At 39.4% G+C, this 20,193-nt stretch overlaps 1 protein-coding gene across 2 annotated transcripts in view; it reads left to right on the forward strand.

The window, feature by feature from the left end:
* Nucleotides 1-3,039: 3,039 nt before the first annotated feature.
* The window catches only part of PDSS2 (decaprenyl diphosphate synthase subunit 2), a 110,834-nt gene continuing 93,680 nt past the window's right edge, over nucleotides 3,040-20,193 (forward strand). The window contains exon 1 of one of the 2 annotated variants that reach the window (XM_059468973.1): nucleotides 3,040-3,406. In XM_059468973.1, the coding sequence (XP_059324956.1) occupies nucleotides 3,180-3,406 (227 nt within the window). In that variant the 5' untranslated portion in view covers nucleotides 3,040-3,179. The remainder of the gene's footprint in view (nucleotides 3,407-20,193) is intronic. The other variant, XM_059468972.1, reaches the window with a different exon arrangement.

The raw sequence follows: 20,193 nt of genomic DNA on the forward strand, positions 1-20,193 counted from the left end.
ATGTCTATTTTACAGTCACTGAAGTTCTTGAAATAGTGCACATTTTTCTCTCCAATCCTGAGGAGAAATGAGCAAAAAAAAGAAAAAGAAAAAAAAGCCTGTGGTTTTGTACACAACTTATGATATGGTAAGTACATCATACTTTTGCTTCTGATGGGGTTTTTTGAGAGGAAAACTGAGAAGCTCTGTTTCAGAAACAGGCAGTGCAAACAGCAATGCCTATGGGTAAGTTGGTCCATCATTGCCTATTACAGGGCCCTGGCTTTTGATGCCGGTAACTGTCAAACATTAGCTAATTTGTAATGATTTATTCCTGTGATTGGTGTGCCAGCCTGAAGCTGATTTTTAAAATAGTACACTCAGTTTGAAAAATGAGGTTAGCAAAAAAATACATTCTCCTTGTGTTAAAAAATATTAGGTTGCATGACTGAGAAACTCTCCATGCTCTAAACCTGAAATTTTGCAAAAGATTTGCTGACAATTTGGAAGGTCTCTCCCATAAACACATATAATAAGAAGAGCTATGATTAGGACGCATGTTGAAAGCGAAGGGAGACGACTCATCCTTGTTGATCAGCATCATCAAGCCTGAATAAGACTCAGGCTGCTAAGAGAAGGGAGAGGGAGGAAAGCATTGGGCTGAGAGTGAGAGTCAGAAAGTTCTTAGGTATTACAGTACAATCTTCTCAAAGAGTCTCTGTGGTCAAGAAATAATAAAAAAAAGATGGAAAATTACTGACAAAATATTTGCTTTATTCCTCTAACGATTGCTGCTTTTAAGGAACATCAACCTACTGATGGTGAATCCTGAGGAAGCCCTAGTGATAGTGTGCAGTGTTGTGGATATCAACACTTGCCCTAGTTCTAAACCACTTGGACTTAGAAGAATTCTACATAAAGAGTGCAGAGGCATTCAGATTTTCAGAATAACATTAAGAACAGCAAATTTAAAAAGTTAAAGTCTCACATATTAGGAGATGGTAGGTTTATTGCCCATAGAACCCTAATTCTCCCCAGTTTATGTATTATTTTAAGCAGACTTTAATTGTATAATCATGTTAAGTTTTTCACAGAACACTAACCACATTAAGTGCAAGAATGGATATGGCTCAGGAAATGAATCAAGGAACTTGTCACTGTTACAGGATGAGGTGCCTTAGTAGCTCCTCTTAAGTGCATCCCTCCGGCAATTTTCATTAACTTAGGCTTTCTGCACAGAAACATGCCACTGCATTCTGTCATTTCTAAACTGTGTTTATGAGCTGAAACTCCCTATTTAGCAACAGTTTGTTCTGTGACACCAGCTAACAGAACTGCCTCAGTGGCAGCTCCTGCAAAGCAAAGCTTTATTCTCTCAGAGACAGGCAGCACAGAAAGTGAAGATTTGACACCAGAAAATTAACTCTTAAGTTACCTTTCCAGTTCTCATGGAAAGGTAACTTATATAAAAACTCTATTCTAGTTTTTCCCCTCTCCACTGGGAGAGGTCACTTATCAGATGCCACAGGCATGTCCAGGTGTTGTTGAGTCCACTGTCAAAGCCCTTCCTTAGGGCAGTACCTTTTAGAATTTTGGAGTTGTCTCAGGTGTCAGAACAATAAACATATTTTTATAGTTATTGAAACACGGGTATGTTCCTCTTTAGCAGCTTCTCCCTTGCAACTGCAAAAGTTATATTGTGCTTTTCTAGACATCTTTCTTTGTGATGGGATTGTTTTCTATTTGCATCTTCTTTTACAGTAGTATCCTTCAATGTAATTCTCTTTAAAAAATGCAAACAAAAGAAAGTGATCTGTATCTTGTATTTCCAAAGATAAGAAATGTAACACCCTCCTTTTCAACAGGAATGTAGTCAACAGAACTGTTTTCTCCTCAAAACGTTGCCAGATTTGTTGCAACAAAGCCTTGAAGATATAGAAGGAATGGATGTCAGTGATTGTAAAGACAGAACACATCATAATCTTCCTTGGGAGAAGGAGGAAGTCACTTGAACCCAATTTATGAAGATGGCCAGTGAATTTTTCCCCTCTGTTAAGTCTATTCTCTGAATTCACAAGTTTTGGGGGCAGATACCTGAAAAGAGGCATCAGTGACAGCTGTGCTCAGAATTAAGGAAACACCACACGATATACTGCAGCCCCCACTGTGGAACTGGGGGATCCTGAGGTCTTCACTTGGGCACTCAAAATTAGCTGTCCCTTTTGATGTCCACTGTTTGGCTGGAAGTACCTCCTCAGCTCACAAGGAGGCTGTTCATAACCCCCTTGGCTGGCTCACAGCAGAGCACCATACAACACAGCAACAGTGCAAGAGCAGGCAGTAAATAAGGGCTGCTGATGCCATACCCCAGACAACTCTGGGAAGAGGAAAAAAAGAATGCCCACACACTGATTATAGAAGTATAGGATCATCAAGGTTGGAAAAGCCCATCTAGATCAGAACATGAGCCGTCAGTCCGAGCATCAGAGCAGCACTGTCACCCCCAAACCACATCAATGCCAGGCCCAGGTGCCTCCTGAACACACCCACTGTTGGTGTTTCCATCGCCTCCCTGGGCAAATTACTCCAATGCCTGACCATCCTAACAGTGGGGAAAAAAAAAAAAAACAAACCGCTGCACAGAAATCATGCCTCAGTAGCTGAAGACTACGGGCCAAACACTTTAGGTGGGACCTGACCTCTCTTCCCCTCTGGCCGCTGTAGCAACCCGGGCGCAGGCAGAGCATATCCCGCTCTGTGGGGCACCTGCGGCCAGCCGGGAGCCCGCACCAGGTGCGGAGAGCGTTTCCCCTCCAGCGGGATCCTCCGCCACGGCTCTGGGAGAGGACAAGGACAGACTGGAAAGAGAAGCGGCGGCGCTGTAGCCCCGCGATGTCTGAGGGCGGAGGACAGCGGGCAGCTCTTCCTGCCTGCGGGCACCAGAGCGCCCATCCGCAGCGCCCGCCTCGCCGCCCTCGCTTTACGGCGCGCCGTGCTTTGCGACGCCCAAGATGGCCGCCCCCAGGGCACAATGAGCCCGCTGCGGCCGCCGCCGCCGGGGGGAACGCGGGGTACGGGCAGGGCGGGCCAGGATACAGCCGGGGCGCTCCTCCGGCAGCGGGACTCGACCGCGACCGCTCGGCGTCTGGGGCCCCGCCGGAGCTCGTAGTGGGAGAGCGGAGCGTCCCCGGAGAGGCAGCATGTGGGGTGCCCTGCTGCGGCGCGGGGTCCGTGGCGGCGGCGGGCTGCGGTGCCTGTCCTCGGGCGGCCCGCCCTGGAGCCAGGTGGTGTCGGAGGCCGAGAAGATCGTGGGGTACCCGACGTCCTTCATGAGCCTGCGGTGCCTGCTGAGCGACGAGCTCAGCAACATCGCCATGCAGGTCCGCAAGCTGGTGGGCACCAAGCACCCGCTGCTCGACACCGCCCGGTAAGCGCCGGTGGGAGCCGTGCGGGCACGGCGGGGCTGGGGGCCTCGGCAGAGCTCCGGCGAAGTTCTGGGCTTCGTGCCGTGAGAGCGGTGTCCCCAGGGCAAGGCTGCCTCGGGGCGGGAGGTTTCGCCTCCGCTCGGGATGCTCGGTTCCCTGCCGTGACCGGCTTTCCCCGTCGTTAGCCGCTGTCATTCGGAAGCTGCTTCCCTGTGACGCCACGTGCGGCGCTTCCCCCGTGCGGTGCGGGGGGAAAAAAAGAAAACTCCCTTGAAAAGTGCGGCTGCCTCGCTAACAGTGTTGAGTTCTGTTGTAATTAAGAACTATATTGTAATGAAAACAAGGGGAAAAGCAGAGAGGCTACTCAGTTTAAAATTACCTGCTCGGAACTGTGTATTTTGTCACCAAGTGTTTTGGAATATCCAGCTGGGAGCTATGAGTTTTTTGTGTTGAGAATCTTAGAGTTGCTAAGCCGTGTATCCACTCTTTCATTCTTAAGGCAAACTAACGGAAGTCTTGCATTCCTTCCCCCCAAGCAGAAATTCGGATTGCTGAGCAGGTTTTCTTTGACTGTAAAACAAGAACTGATTGGCAGTGAGTTTTATACACAATAAAACTTCAGACGCTTACCAAAATGAACGAAAAAAATAAAAGGGCAATTTTCTGAAAAAATAGAAGTGGAAAAATAAAAGTGCAATTTTTCACTTTTGGTGGTGGATTTGAGTGTTTTGATTGTGGTTTTTGTTTGGTTTTGGAGTTTTTGGTGGTTTTTGTTTGGTTGATCCGTGTTTGCTATAACTGAAGCTATAGCAACATTAATAGAATCCAAGTTTAGTATGCACAGTATTTTTTAACAGGTGTAAGACAAAAATGAGCATTTGTTGGAAATTGTAGCTCTTTAGTGGTCCTTGGCAAATCCACAGTGTTGTAACGATATAAAAACAAGATTTGTTTTCAAGCTCTCTGTCTCTAAATCTGGTTGTCTTGAGTGAACAAAATGAGTACAGGGGACAAACAGCTTTTTTAGAGAAACATAATTTTGAGGAAGGGGGATTTAGACATTGGCATTGAGTAGACTTTTCTGCAAGAAAGAAATGAAATTGTTAATAAAAATGGAAAATACCTGACTTTAGAAAATGGTGGTGGAGGGGATTTTGTTGAACTTTTTATAACTGAAGGTTGTGATAAAGGGGAGGGATGAGAAGAAAATGCTCTTCTGTCATTTTAATGTCAGTTGATGGAATGGAGGGAATAGAAGGAGTGAAGCACAATGTGTTTGGGCTCTTAAGTTTGCTCTGCAGTCACAGAAGTGTCACAGAGACCTGCAGTGCTAAAGTGGAACTTTAGAGTGTCTGTGTCATGTGTAGTAGAGTTACTGGTTTGTTTGGGAATTTTAAATGCAGAATTTTGGGGCATGGTTGGAAATTTTGTGGTGGAGCTGTGATGTTGTAAGGGTTTGTTGGGTTTTTTTATTATTTTAAGTGGGCTGCTTCTGCATTAATTCTGTAAGCCTGTGGCTTGTGGAACAGCAGTAGGGATATACTCATGCCCTGGCTCAGCAGGATTAAAGACATTAATTTTAAAAATTCATATGTGTTTCAGAGTACACTACTAAACTGATTGGTTGTGCTGGAAAGAAGAAGTATTTACTCACATAAACTGAAACCCTGTGCCCTTACTTTGGACCTTCTTACTTGGTTTCACTGGTATTTCCAAGGGCTTTGTTGCAGATAGATTTCCAATGGCCTTGACCTTTGTGCTGTAAGAAGAGTTTATATCCTGCTGACAAGTTTTAGCACACCCACAGTAATGCACAAATTGTACCTTGCACACCTTGTTTTATGGTGTGATGTTGCAATAAGGTGAAATTTGACCATATGCTTCCTCAATGATCTTGATAATTTATTTCTGAAATTTAAGTGTTGTATGTTTCAATGTAAATGGAGTGATTTTAGTTCTGAATCGAAGATCTATGCTCTGACTTATCACAGCAATTTAGAAAACAGGTAATGATTTTTCAATACTAGGATTTTTTAAAATACTTTTAATCTGTCTCATTACTCATTCTTAAAAAGTAATAAAGGTTTCCTGTTGTGTGTTCAGACAACACTTTTAAAGCAAGGGTATCTAAAATATTTTATTTGGTCATTTTTTAAAAAAATACTTAAGTGATTGATATGTTCTGGAACTCTAATCTCTGAGTGAATAAATGCTATATATATCTGAGAAGTACTCCAGCATTTAAGGAGACTTTTGTATTTGTGGAAACTACTGAAAAATATGTGCTGTAAAATTGATTAGTTGCATGTGCTGTTTCTCAAGTTTCTGCTCATTTATTTTTGAGGTTATAAGTGGTGACAATCAAATTGATTGCTTGCTGTCAGGTCTAAACAATTTTCTTTAATCATCATTGACTGGTGGAATTTTGTCATCAGTGGTTTTGTGTCTACCCTCCCTTCCTGCCTAAAGGCTTTGTCAGCTTTTGAAGTCTTCCTGAGACCATTAAGGGTTCTTAAAGCAGTGGGTTCCCTATCAATGCTTGTCTGCATGGAGCAAGTTCTGAGCTGAGACAGCATAGGACATAATTGCCACCACACAGAAAGCCTTTAGTGTAACCAGGGTGTTGATGAGTGTTTTTTACATTTTGCCAAGCTTTGGGTCACTGGGCTGTTGCAATGCAATGCCTGTGCCGAGAGCCTTGAAGGCAGCTGAAAGGTATCTGTGCCTGTGAGACAGGACATGTGGAGAAGCAGCTGTTGGGACAGAATACGTTTCCCTGATGATCCCATCCATTTCTTCTTCTTGTTTGGATGCAGCACTGGCAGCTCCTGGGTGTAAGTGCCTGCTGTGAATCCAGACTGCAGCAGGTGTTCTTCTGGGATGATGTGTGACCCTGATACCTCCCACCAAGCTTGTGTCTGGCCAGCAACTTTAAATCTGAGATCTATTGCTGACCCTCCTCTTGGAAGGGCAGAGACAGGTAACTGAGCCCTGCAGTGATGGGTTTGGGAGTTCTGTAATCCATCTGGTAAAGTTGAGCTTATATTTTAATAATTTTTGGTTTATTTCAAAGATTTTGGTTTCTTAAAAGTCAGCCACTGTGAACAGCCCCTGTACTAGCTTTGCCAGACTTGTTAGAAGGAGGGCAAAATGTGAGGAAAAGGTTGCTTTTTGTTTTAGAAAGGCTAATGTCTAGTGGTTAATGGATCATTGGAAGCTGGGGTATCTGGATGAGATTCACAGCTGTGCTTTTGGCTCTCTGACTAGAGCAAGTCACTTAATTTTTCATGCTTGCATTTACTTATCTGTGAAATGAATAATGTAGCATCTGTTTACTGGAGATGTTGCACTTCATTCACTGCAGTCTGTATTGATCACTGTGATCTTTTAGTGGAAAATGTTGTATAAGCAGTATTAACAAAGAATACTTTAAAGATATGCTATCATTTAAAAAAATAGTTGCCTCTAATGGATACTCTGGAAACAAAATTGCAATCTGACTACTACTGGATCTTTCTGTTTGTAGTGCTGTGAGTCACTGTATGGTTTTTCAGAGCTTTAAGATTTGTTATAATGAAGTGTCTTCAGCAGCTACTCAAAACTAGTGTTTCCTGGTTTTTTTCCTCTTCAGGCTTTGCTGGACTAAAGCAAAACTTTTTCAGTGTGTGATTGTATGACCTCCTTTTCACTTGAGAAGCAAACAAATCTCCTGTCTTTTCTCTTTCCTGTCTCCTTTCTAGACTAGCATACATCCTTCTTAGTATAGGAAAGAGTCTGTAATTGGCACAGTGATCTATTTTTCTCAAATACATAGTGTGAATAACATTTTCTTGATTACTTAATCTCCCTTGAGGAGGGTATAGCTTGCTGCAGATTGTAAACAGTAAATGTTATGGCCAATGCATCACTTTTATAATATCACTAAATGAAATGGAACACTTCTTACATGTAAAATTATTATGGGATACCATTTAGCTCCAGCCATTCTCTCATTAGCCTGCGGGAGGAATGATTATATTTTAGTTCTGTCAGAATTGTTTGTTGGTGATAAATGCTTAAGTAGACATGGTTACAGTTTTCCTGTATTATTACAGAAATAAAAAGACTGGCTAGACCAGGTTTTGTTCTGTTGCAGCCTGCTCAGTGTAGATCTCTAGACATTTTAAGGCCCAATAATGTGGTCCAGAGTACTTTCAAGATGACTTGCTTTTTGTTTATGATGTCTGATAACACTGGCTTCTTGATATTTCTGTTTCTTTATCAGCTTGAGACAGCTTAGTTTCATAACACATCTTGTAACTCCAGGTGTGGCATGCATCTGCCTTCCTATGCAGGTGACCAGTTTCAGCGTAGACACAGACATTTGTTCCAGCCTGTTGTTGATGACATTGTTATTGCCAATTCATATTTTGCCTTAACAGAATGGTGACCTTAAAATTGTCCTCTTTTATAATTGCTGTGAGTGACTATGAGTAGCTTTTTAGCAACTTGTTTCTAATGTTAATTAATTTTTATTTTCTAAGCCAGAAAAATGATAGCATCTATTTACTTGACAGTGGCTAATGAGGTGCCTTTCTCTGAAAACAGCAGGTAGTTGGACACTCAAAGTGATAAGCAGAAGGTCTGGCCAAAGTTGAACTTCTACTACAGTCTTTAAAGTTTTACTGAGTTGTTTAATCTGTTACAGGTGTGGGTCATAAAGTCCTTCTCCTGCAATTGCTAGATTAGAAGTTAAAACACATTGGCTTTCACTAAATTTTATTCTACTTTCAGCCTGCTATAACACTTTGTAAAAGATATTTTTGCAGTGCAGAGATGTGATTTTTGGTCGGAATGCCTGTGATGTTAGCTGTGATGTGGCAGCTGTGTCGTTTCCTGTGCTCACTGCAGAAATGTGTTTGACTTCCTGGAAGCACTGACCACCGCAGCTGGCATTCAGGACACTTCTGCAGAAAGTATTAGTGCTGATGTTAGAAATGAAGAAATACTAGAAATACTTTTCCTGCTTGACATGGTTGATACTATTTGCAAATTATACTGGTTATGGGAAGTCTGGCTTTGTCCAGGAAGACTGTTTCTCAAAGCATTGTGTATAGCTAGTGGAAACAGGTTTTTTCAGGAGAGCTCCACTTGATTGAAGGACCAGAGTTAAATTCTTGGTTTGACTCACCCCAACAAGAAATGCTTGTCTTTCAAGGAATGCTGGCCTCTCTTAGCTAAGTTAGGTTTTGTGAGTATCTCCCAGTCAGTTGTGATAGACTTGAAAAACCTCCATCATGTTACATAACTTTGAAATGCTGGTACTCCCTAGGGTTTTCTGTTACCATAACCACCATCAAGCAAACCTTATTGAATACCAAAACTGGTTTATTGTGTATTTTGGCTGAGCGAACTCACAAAGAGCTAATGTGGTAAAGTTAACTTTGGAAGGTAAAAAGACATGAAAGAAATTGCGCGTTCATATATGGACTGCAGTTTTCCTTCTGATTACTTCCACATTATTCCTTGTCCCTGTGGGCTTCACTATGGTTCTCAGTCAGCCACCACTTAATACTGTCTTGTATCGTTAAGAGGAAGAGAGAATCCATTTTTGTACGTCCCACTCTTCCTTTATGCCGTAATCAGGTAGAATTGGAGGAATAGATATGTGCTGTTTGTTCTCTCTTCCAAATGTTGTATTTCATTTCTCATCCTGTGTTACTTTCACTAGTGTATGTTTTTTAATAGTTTTTTCCACCAACAATAAATATTATGCTCATATATATTTAAATGCTCTTTTAGCATTTAAGTACGTGAGATCCATCAGATATTGCTGCTCTTTTGAAGAGGTGTCAGTAGACGAAAGCTGCATCAATATTTGTACATTCGGGCTTCAGGTTCACAGTTCATGTTCAAGGGATCTTAGCTTCCTTTTTTTTTCTTTCTTTTTTTTTTTCTTTTAAATATTACACTTGGGTTGGGTTTGAAGGTGATAATCTCAGTCTGGAAGATAAAACATATTGGCCAGTCATGTGTGCCTGTCTGTCTATCTATATCCACACACACACATACTGCATTAGTAAATGCTAGCTCAAGAAGTCAAGGTAGCCATTGTGAGGATCATGGGTTTTCAGCTGTAGTGGTGCTGAGTTCTTGTTTTCTCATTCATTCACACTATTTGTGTAGAAAAAATTATGTAAAGGATGTTTAATTGTACGTTACAGCACTTAGTTTTGATGAATATTTTGCCACCATAAGCAAAGTAGGACTGAGTAGGAAACCTGCAGCATGAAGGTGCAAAAGCACGGCTGCTAGTTAAACTCTTGTGCACTTGAATAATGGTGGTTTTTTGCAGTGATTCTCATTTAAATATCTATGTTGAGTCCAGGTTTTTGTGCTTATGAAGAATGTATTATTTCAGCATGTAGGGTGATCTTTGTAAACAAAGTGTACTCAAAGTAGGTGGTGATTCTGTTTGGGATTTTCTAATGGAATTATTTACAGTGAAAACTAATATGCTTTTGTGATATTGATAATTTCTGGTATTTTGCATAGGGAGTCTGAAGGTTTCAGTAGAACTTCCAGTACAACTTGGTCGGCTTAAATGAAAGACTGCGGGAGTTCTTAAACTTGTGTTCTCAAGATGTGACAGAGAAACTGAACGTATAATGCCCAGATCCAAATGCCAGTCAGCCTTGAAAGGATGTAGTATGGCACACCTGGAGAACACTTTGTAGGCTACTGCGTGCCCAAAGTGAAGAAATGAAGGTAGTTCTTAAAGTTCACATCTGTTCTTTCCTGCTTTCAAATACAATTGATATTATAATGCATGTGAATATTGAATACCAAGTTTAATGGACTGGTGAATGACTGTTAGGTCAATGTTTGCTCAACGCAGGAAAAGAGTACTGAATAAGTGGAAATAGTTTCAAAATAATTCCTTCTGTAACACTGAAGAGAGTTGCCAAATACAAAATGAGGTGCCTTTCTATAAAATGAAAATGAGAACCAATGTCAAAGAATAATCAAAATTAATATTTGGGTTACTGGAAGTGGTTTTCACTCTGTGAATCTTCTATTTGGCAATGTGAAGTTAACCTCTTTACCTTACAGGAATAATGGAAAAAGTACTTTACCCAGGGCTTTTTCTGTCTCTGAGGTCAGTGTTTTGTAGCTTACAAATAGTGTACTTCCCTGCTGTGCTGCCTCTTCTGTTGCTGCAGCCTCCTGGTTGGACTTCTCTCCTTGCTTTGGAGGTGCTGGCAGTGTTGGGAGGTGTCATTAACCATGAGCATTTTCAGAGCTCCTCCAGAAAACATGGGTAACACTGTATCCTCTGCAGCACTTAGTAAATCCATTGAGGAAAATACAAGTTCGTGGAGGACAAATGTGAGCTCGGGAGTTAGGTGTTTCCATACTTACCCTATTGCTTTGTCCTAGGGGTTGCAGACCACTGTCTTAAATTATTAATATCTTTCCTTTACCCCACATCTGAGTGTCTTAGTTTCCCTCAGGGTAGGCAGACTGTCTGCAGTGCTTGCCCTAAAGGAACTCCTGCTAGAGACAAACCTACCAGACTATAAAGGAACACTGAATTTAAAAATTGGATCTATAACAAAAAATAAGTTTAAAATCTGTAGCAGCTGCTTGCTGTCCTTGAATTGTCCCTGCCAATTGTCAGACATTGACAATCACTTTAGCTTGATTTTTTTTTTTCTCTGTTGCTGAATGAAAGAATTACATTTAAGGAAAGAAAGACGGTTCATATAGGAAAACTGTTGAGTCTCATTATATATGTGAGCTTTTATCAAACACATGCTGTGAACTACCTGGATTTTACTTACAATGATAGATAAGGCTTAGAAATTTGCCTCAATACTTAATTTAACTGAGGAACTCTAGGACCTTTTCAGCTGCTGGTGGTTCTTCAGGTGAGCCATACTTATCTTTTCTTCAGTCCTCAGCTATTCCTAAAGAAACATCAGGAGCTCCAGCTTTTGCATTCATCTTTCTCATTTCTTTTCCATGTAAATTACAAGTGATGGTTGTTATAATTTCCTTTCTTGTTCCCCCAATTCCTTTCTTCAAAATAGCACTAGTTGGTTCTATTCTATGGCAGCTCTTCCATTTTGGGGAAAAACAAAGAAAGTCCTGAAGGTAATCTTCTGTTTCTTAATAAAGTGAAAGTTTATACTTTGTTACATCTATTTTTCTTTTGTTCCTCTCCTTTTTCCCAGCTAGGGAAGGAAGTCCTACACCATGGCACTGCTGATTCAGATTTATTTTTCTAGTTAAAAATATGAACAGGCAAACCCTTTAGCATTCATCTCCAATTTTTTTCAAAAAGTACTGCCTTTAGAAGTAGATTTCTTTGAGATCAAGTGTAAATTATTTTTGATTATTTGTTGGTTAAATGATCCTATAAGTGTGAACTGATTGACTTGATAGCTGCCCCTAAACATGTACAATTAAGTAGTTTTATAGGATCTGTACTCTTTAAAGAAAAATATAATTCTCCCTAACATCTCCCATTATTTCTTTTCTAGATCTTCACACTCATAGTGCAAAGCTAATTGTATGACAGCTATCTTTGTCATTAACTGCCTGTTCAGCACTCTCCATGAAATAATCATAATCAAAGGGTCAATACATCTATGTGTTGTCATTGCTCCTGGAAATAGATTACCTATTGCACTTAAAAAAAAAAGTATAGAAAGAAATATTCTATGTTTCAGTCATAAAGTAGGACTGGGTTTGTAGCAGGCTGTGCTTGTGGAGACCCATCCTGCAAATGCATAGTCAAGATTAAGGCAATTTGAGGGGAAATGGTCTGTGCCAACACTCTTTGTGGCTGTTTGTCATATGAATGATTAGGCAGTAGTAGAAGCACCCTAATCTGATTGGGTAAGACTGCTTTTAATCAGACTTAACAGAAAGTTCAACTTGTTAGGAGCTAAATGAAAATTGTTAGGCCAAAGACACAAGCAAAGCCACAAGTGGAAAAATCGCCTCTTTTGCACATTTAAAAAATGACGGTGTTAGCGTATGTTTATTAGTGGGTGGGGGTTTTTTCCCTAAAGATCCATTGTTATTCTGTTAAATTTGTGTTGAGTTTTGAGATTGAATATGACAGAGCCACTGTGTTTTTCTATTATGGAAATTCATATATTTTCATAAGCTAGAATCTAAAAGGTTCCTTTGATATACCAGTGCATCTTATATTCATGCTTGTTATAAAAGGGTAAAATTTTTACTCCAGTGACCTTCCAGTCTCTGATTTCCAAATGCTTTCTATTTAATGTGGTTTGTGAATATGAAGGTATACTGTGTGCATATTTTAAAAGGATTTTGGTGATTTTAATGCTACATGATGAAGTTCCTATTTGGTTTTCTTTTAGAAGTTGGCTTCTGAATGTGATCTGTCTGGTATGACTATATTTCAGTTATTAAAAATTAATCTACAGTAAAAACAAGTCTTCCCCAAACCTCATGGTTGCCCAGTGGAAGTGATACTGAAACACTAATGGGCCAATTCATCATCTGTTCTTCATCCCCAGTTGTTAAAACCAGAAATATCAGTGGGGATTTGTATTCCATGTTTTATTGTCTACTAGCAGAATGTCACTTTCTGATTATTTGTAAGTTTAGATAGTATGGGAGTCATTGACAGACTCTGCAAGAAATCAGATGTCTCTCAGTAGGAGTAATAATGTGAAAAGACCATTTTCAGAAATAAGTCTCAGAAAACTTGAGAAAGCTGGAAGCATGGAGATTACCTTTAGAGTAATTGTGGGCAGAAGTCCTCCTTCCTTTATTCAAGTAATGGAAGGCATTAAAGGAGTTTCTACTATTAGAATTTACAGTATGTTTTATGTGTCCTTTGTCCGTGATATAACTTCATAAAACTGAAACAAGTAGTCTTGCCAGTTGGAAAGTAGGAAATGAATCCATCTAATGACTATAACGTGTCATAGCAACCAAGTTTAAAATAGTCAGATTCCAAAATAATGTTATAAGAATTACATCAGAGGAAAAAAAAAAGTACTGTGTGTTATGTTATAGCAACAGAAACATGGCCTTATTTGTTTGTTTGTGAATCACTTGGGATCGCATTTCTGTCCGTGGGTTTTTGTGGGGGAACAGGGCTGGAGTTTATGTCCTAACACACAGTTTTGTTTGAGGGGATGTGTGAGGTTATACTTTCTTATTTTTCTTGTCATCCTCATTCCTGTGACAGTTTGAGAGGGCTGAAGTTAATTTTTCCTGGTTTCAATTTATTTTCAAATAAAGCACCAACTGAAAATTCACCTTCTTGATTGCTTTTCTACTTCTAACACTTCAAGAGTTCTCTTGAATCTCTCCAAATCTTTTACCAGGCCTTGTCAGGGAATGATAAAATTTTAGTGGCTGAAAATCATGAATGAAACTTCAAGAGATTGTGGGGTTTTTTTCTAATTAATGCAAACATAGCACTGCTGGTGGATGCCATGCTGCAGCACAATGTTCTGATGCTTCCCAGAGCAACAGTGAGATTGACATTGGGAGTATGTGCATCCCTCATCCCTCCACTTCCATGCCGTGTGCATGGTGATCCAAGCCTGGAGGAGCTGCTCCTTGGGCCTGAGCCAGGCTTGTTCTCTTAAGGAAGCAGCTCACAATCACAATGTGCATCCATAACTGTGAATGAAGGTGGTCAGTAACAATCTGTGTCAGAGTGTGGACCGAAATGGGATGGGCTGTTTTGTTCTGCCTGCACAGATGTTCTGCAGTTAGCTCCTTTGAATATGTTTTCATTTTAGGGCTTTGATTTCTAATTTTCACAGGTCTCATCCTCAATCCCCAGTGTTCTTTCCATCTTCCTAATAGCTAATTTAGAAAAAAACTTTTTCAGGTAGCTGCTAAGATGTAAAAATGCATTGCAACTAGGAGTTGAGGGATCTTCGTGGCAATAATTGTTCCCTTCTCTTTCCTTCTTCTGTTACAATTGCTAGGTGAATTTACTTCCTAGAAATACCAAGTCTGGATTAATATATTGTCCTTGGGTGGTACCAGAGCTTCAGATTACCTTGGTGTGCATGTAGGTATTAAATATTGAAAGCTGTTTTCATGTTCTCACATGATGGAGCTGTGGGTAAACAAGTCTTACTGGGCAGTTTGGGAGTCATGTACACACTGGTTTGCCTTAGGAAATCTGCCATTTAAGCCTTTGTCCTCATTGTCGATGGCCATAGTAAAAGGAGTGGTAGACAAGGAACCATGGCAGTGAGTGTTACTGAGAGGAAGAACCATTGTCCTGACATTGTGAAGGAAATCTGTTTAAGCTCATGAATAACTGAAAAGCTTACCAACTACTGCCACTAATCCTCATGAAACAATTTTCAATCTTCTTTTTTTTCCAAAGGCATTCAAAAGCAAAAGTCCCTGATGTTGTATAGAGTCTTTGCTTTCAAGATTTGTTCCCATGTGTTCGATCTGGAGACAAACAAATATAAGCCCTTCTTATAAATGTAAGCATTAGAGAAACAAGAAAATACATTGAAGAAGTTGGAGGACAAATTAGCACTTTAAATCTACATAGAATTAATGTTGCCATGCTATGGAGTGTAATGTAAATGTGAAACCTGTGAAGGTGTTGCTAATATCTGGGAGAGTGTAGTTGTATGGTTTAAAAACCCCAACCAACCAACCAACCAACCAAAAAACCCTCCACTTCAGGGGGTCATGTTGTGCAAGTTTTATCTGTTTTGTAATTTCAAATGTGTACTGTTAAAGACATGAGATAGTCAGACATTATACATGTTTAGTCCTAGCTTTATTGTGAATAATTTGGAGATGTTTTTTTACACTTCCATATCAAGAATGGAAACCCTTTTCCTCATTTGTATACTAAAGAAACATTTCAGAGCTAGTCTAGCTCTAGACAGTGTTAAAGAAAGAGTGAGCTAGATCTCTTTTAGCTTTAAATTTCCCTTTTATGATTTTTATGAATTCACAGAATATTGAATATTTATTTTTGCTACTGAGACACAAAAGGCAGAAGCCTGCAGGCTTGTTATGGTGTGGGTAGCCTATTGTGTTTCCATACCTGGTGTAATTTTATTTAAAAATTGAATTTTGCATTAGATTACCTCAAAAACATCATCATTTGTTGATGTGAAGAATTTTAAATTCTTCCCCTGTGAGTGATGAATTATTCTTTCACAAGAGATCTAAATTATTTTAATTAATTACTTTAGGCTTTAAATCTTTAAATTTTAAATTAAGTTACAGGTGAGTTAAGCTGTTCCCTGAGGAGCTTTTACTATGTTAGCAGTGGAGAGGGATAATATTTGCTGCATAATTCTCTAATAGGCTGTTGTATCCTGCTCCGTTGAACAAGTCTGCTGTTTTGCTTTTGATTTCTGGTTTGTGTCCAGCATTTCAGGGATCAGCTTGGACAGTTAGAAGATATCACCAGAAACATATTTTCCTGTCTGCTGTGGAAGAGAAAGATTAGGACCCATTGAAATACATTGCTTTCTGAAGCTGCTGAGGACCACAGAAATTAAATGTGAAACCAAACGAGGCACTGATAACTGGATGTATGAAATTTTGTAGAAAATGTGCAAAATACGGAGCCAGGTTTATTGGTGTTAATTTCATATCCTGATCTCAGTATGAATTCCTTTTGCTTAAACTCTGTCTCATGTATGTATATAACTAGATACAATTACAAGAAGGTAACCTAATTCTTGGCTTGTGGGCTGTGAGGATTGAACCAATGCTCATTTTCCTCTTCTCGTGTATGATTACTTGTTGAAGATGTGATACATTTAGGTCATATTTGGCATGTGTTATAACTGAGCCCGGGACTGATTTATGAAGAAGAGAAAGTAGCAACCCTAAATTGTGTTTTCCCATGTGTGACTATTGTAGCCAAGCTGCAATTTATTTTGTAGTGTCTTAAGTTACAATAAAAAATACGTTCACAAAATAAAGTAGGGTAAAGAGTTCAGACATTAAACTTTTTTTTCCCTTTCCTTTCCCTTTTTTTTTTTTTTTAAGTTAGCTTTCATCATTGTGCCTTTAATTGTGTTAATTACTTGAAAGAATTTTTGGGAGGCTAGTTGAAGAACAAGAGCGAGGAGAAATTGCCTCTAGCAAAGACTTTTGTGAGAACATTCTTACAGTATCTTATGGGAGAGATATCACTAAAAGAGTCTCTTTTAAAATCCCCATCTTCATACTTTTTTTAATATGCAAGTATTTTTAGTTTTCTAATAATCTTCCAGAATACCAGATTTCAATGCCTGCAGCCAATGGGAGAGAACAAAATTATCCTGTAATTAAATTTTTATCAAATATTTTAATTTTTTGTATCTTTTGAAAGTGGGATGCTAAGTTAGATGAGTTCAGTTGTTGGACTTGGTGTGCTCTCCCAGCATTCAGTGGTTCAAGTGGTGACTGCTCACATGGCAGGCCCAGGCTGGGTTTTCATTCTGTCTGTGTGGCTGTTGGCAAGTCTTTTTCCTGGGCAAATTGTGGCAGCTTGGTGTGCACAGCACCACGTAGGGATATGGACTCAGAACATGGCAGGAGCATAATGCCCCAGATGCCTTGAGATCAGAACATGTGTTCATGTTCTGCTTCACAGTCCTTGTGTTGTGGAAAACCCCCTAGAGAACCAAAAAAGTCAGTGTTCTAGCCTGGAGCCTCTGCTTACCAGGGTGCAAGAGCTGAAATATTAACTGAAAAGCTCATGAAAAACTTCAGTGTGGGTAATTGCGTGTGATTGGAACTTAACCATGATGTTGTGCAACTGATAAACTTCAGTTTTGTTGGGATGTTTTGGTGATTTTTTTAAACATTTTTACTATCTGCTATTGTGAATTCCTCTGTTCAAACACTATTAGAAGTTAACTCAGAAAATGCTTAATTTTTTTCACTACAAATTATATAAGATTGTTTTGGCTGTTTCAAACTCAGTATTACTAGGCTATTAACAGAAATTGAGTTTGGGATGTAAAATACTGGAAACATTATTTGTGAAGATGTTCAAAGTCAATTCTAAGTAAATGGGAACTTTTTATTGGCATCTTATGAAAAAAGAAAAGTATTTGTTTATTTAGTATGTAAAGAAAGTTGCATCCAACCTGATTTATTTTTTTTTGCTCCATGCACAAGTGGTCCTAACACATTTTCAGACTGAGGCAGAAGGTAATCTCCAGGTAACAATATTCTATGCTATTTTAAGGAAGCATGCCCACTGATGGTTTTTAAAGCACAAAATAATGATGACATACCATGCAGAGGTCTTGCTTGCCTGAGGCAAATAGTCTGAATGCACTAGATGCAGACTTCTGTTTGCTGATGAAAGTGTTGAAAAGGTGCTTGGTTTTATTTTTGTTTGGTTGGGGTTTTTTGTGTTGGCTTTTTTTAAAGTCACAGTTATCTATTTTGCTATTAATTATATTGCTTTCAATTAACAGCTGAAATATATTATACAGAGTAAGAAAAAAAGCATAAGGTCCACTGGGAAAGAAGTTTGATGCTCAGTTTTGGCAAAAGTTGATTCAGTTGATTGCTTGATAATGGCAAAAAGAACACCAGGCAGCTTGGATGAAATGTGCCAAGCCAGGGGCAAAGTAGATTTTCAAGCAAAGGAAAAGCCTCCTGACAGATTTTCTAGTGAGTAGGGATTTGGAGTGTTACCACTAAATTATTAGAGAAGCAGTTAATGAGGGAGGAAGGAGTCGGGGAGGCAAAGAAGCCCACGGATTTCAGAAGGAAAAGGAAGAGGTGGATGTTACAGAAGGCAGATTGAAGAGGAGTCAGGGTGGAGTGTGTGCACACTGAGGGCTCATCACAGTGAGGTTGTTAAAGACACATGAAACAATTCCAGTTTGCATCCAGAGCGTTCCAGTGGTTCCAAGAGGTTTTTGGCTGTGTAGTGCTTTGAAAGCTAAGAACCGTACATGCTCTTTTCATAACTTTAAATTGAAAACAACAGAAAGATGTATTTCAGTGGACAAGCAGCTCCCCTTATGGACAGCAGTTCATGAACTTCATTTGTCTTCAGTGCATTCTGAATTGTGCACGCACAGTCTGACAGCCTTTCTTCAGCATCAGCATGTACCTGTCAAGTAAAGCTGGAAATACTTAGTGTTTTTCATACTAATCTTCAGAGAACATATAATACATAAAGGAATGCCATGTAACTTTTTAAATTCAAAAGGAATATGAATAATATGCTAGAAGAACTACAGGGAAGAAGAACCTTTTAATTAAAAATACAGAAGTCCTGGTAGTGTCTGAATGTGCAAATGACCCAGCATTAGCATGCTGCATATACACTTATGCAGGAATTGGAAGTGCTTTCCTAGTTGGTAGGGACTTAAAAATATTTCAGGTATTAGCTTTCTATTTTGTAGTGAATTGATTTCAGTTTTAGACTCATGATTTGCTGAGGGATTTAATACTTCATCTGAAATCTTTTATTGGCTCTTGTAACAATTCTTTCACTTAAAACTTTTGCAAAACTTTTCCTTTGGCAAGAGAAGTTTTTTGTTATAGTGGGCTCTGATTAGTTTTATTCCTTTTTATTTTTGCCTTAGTTATTACATTCTTGCTTATCAATCTTCTGGTTCAAAAGAACTTTGTAGAAGCGGAGAAATGGGAGACAGCAAGAAAAACACAAATGTAATTTTTGAGGACAACAAATTAAAGCTGTACTGAAATGGAGGATTGTTATGGAAAATGTTGTTTGTGTCAGGCCATTGTGTCTATCACTGTGTCAATGACCCACATAGACATTAGAGTTCAGAAATAAACATTTTTTTTTCCTTTTCTCATTTTAGTATCAATCCCATTTGTTCTGCATAGGATTAATACATAAGCTATATTTATTATTGCTGTATTATTGTTGTTTGAGTTTTAATTGCCTCTTTTGGGAAGAAAAAAATTTAAGGCAGAAAAGAAAATCTTTGCATCTACAAGAACATGATTAATACTTTTGTGAGCTTATTTTTTAATGATTCAGGAGAAACTTGTAGATAAACAGTTTTATTAACTGAAAATCTTTCTGGATATACTGCATAGAAAGCATGCAAGAGATCTTTTTGTTTGGGTTGGCTCTTAAGTGATGCAGTAGGATAGTTTTAGCAAGAGGCTTAAGGCTCATTGTGTTGAGTTCAAGAGGCAAAGTTGGCCAGAGAGATCTTAAATTGTGGTTTCACAAGCAGCTGAGTTGGTCTGCTGGCCATTGCTGCTAGAAGGGAGAGGTGATGCTCATTTCTTCCCTGCTTTTGCCCGTCCCTCCTGTGCTTTGGCTGTGTATGATGTTGGTCTCACCTTTCTGTGAACTGCTGTAACTTCCTAATCCAGGAGAAGGAAAAAAACAGGTGTTTTCTTCATTTTGGATGTGTTTTCTGTTTGATCTAATTCACTGATGGAGGTGGTTTATTGTGCACTCTCAGTGCATGATATTTAGGTTCCTTATGGAAGCTGCCTTGTTCTGGAGAAGTGACTACTTCCCTTCGTGCTGGCAGTTTGGAAGGACACTCTTGTCTCTGCATCTGAAGTAGCAGCTGAGCTTCTAAACTCTGCAGCTTCTAAACTCTGCAGCACCTCCAACTCTCTGCTGGTTTCTTTTAGCTGAAATGAAAAAAGCTTAAACAGTTCTCTGTTTCTCTCCTTGATTCCAAAATGTGGGTGAATGGCCTTGCACATTGTAGTTGTCCTTTGCTGTTACTGCACATTGGTTTTGTTTATGATGTAGTTCTGCAAGCAGCCAATGAGTAGAACTTCTAAATTATGAGCTCAGGTTTCTGTC

This window comes from Ammospiza nelsoni, chromosome 3 (genome assembly GCF_027579445.1).
Source record: "Ammospiza nelsoni isolate bAmmNel1 chromosome 3, bAmmNel1.pri, whole genome shotgun sequence".
In the NCBI taxonomy this organism is placed as follows: Eukaryota; Metazoa; Chordata; class Aves; order Passeriformes; family Passerellidae; genus Ammospiza; species Ammospiza nelsoni.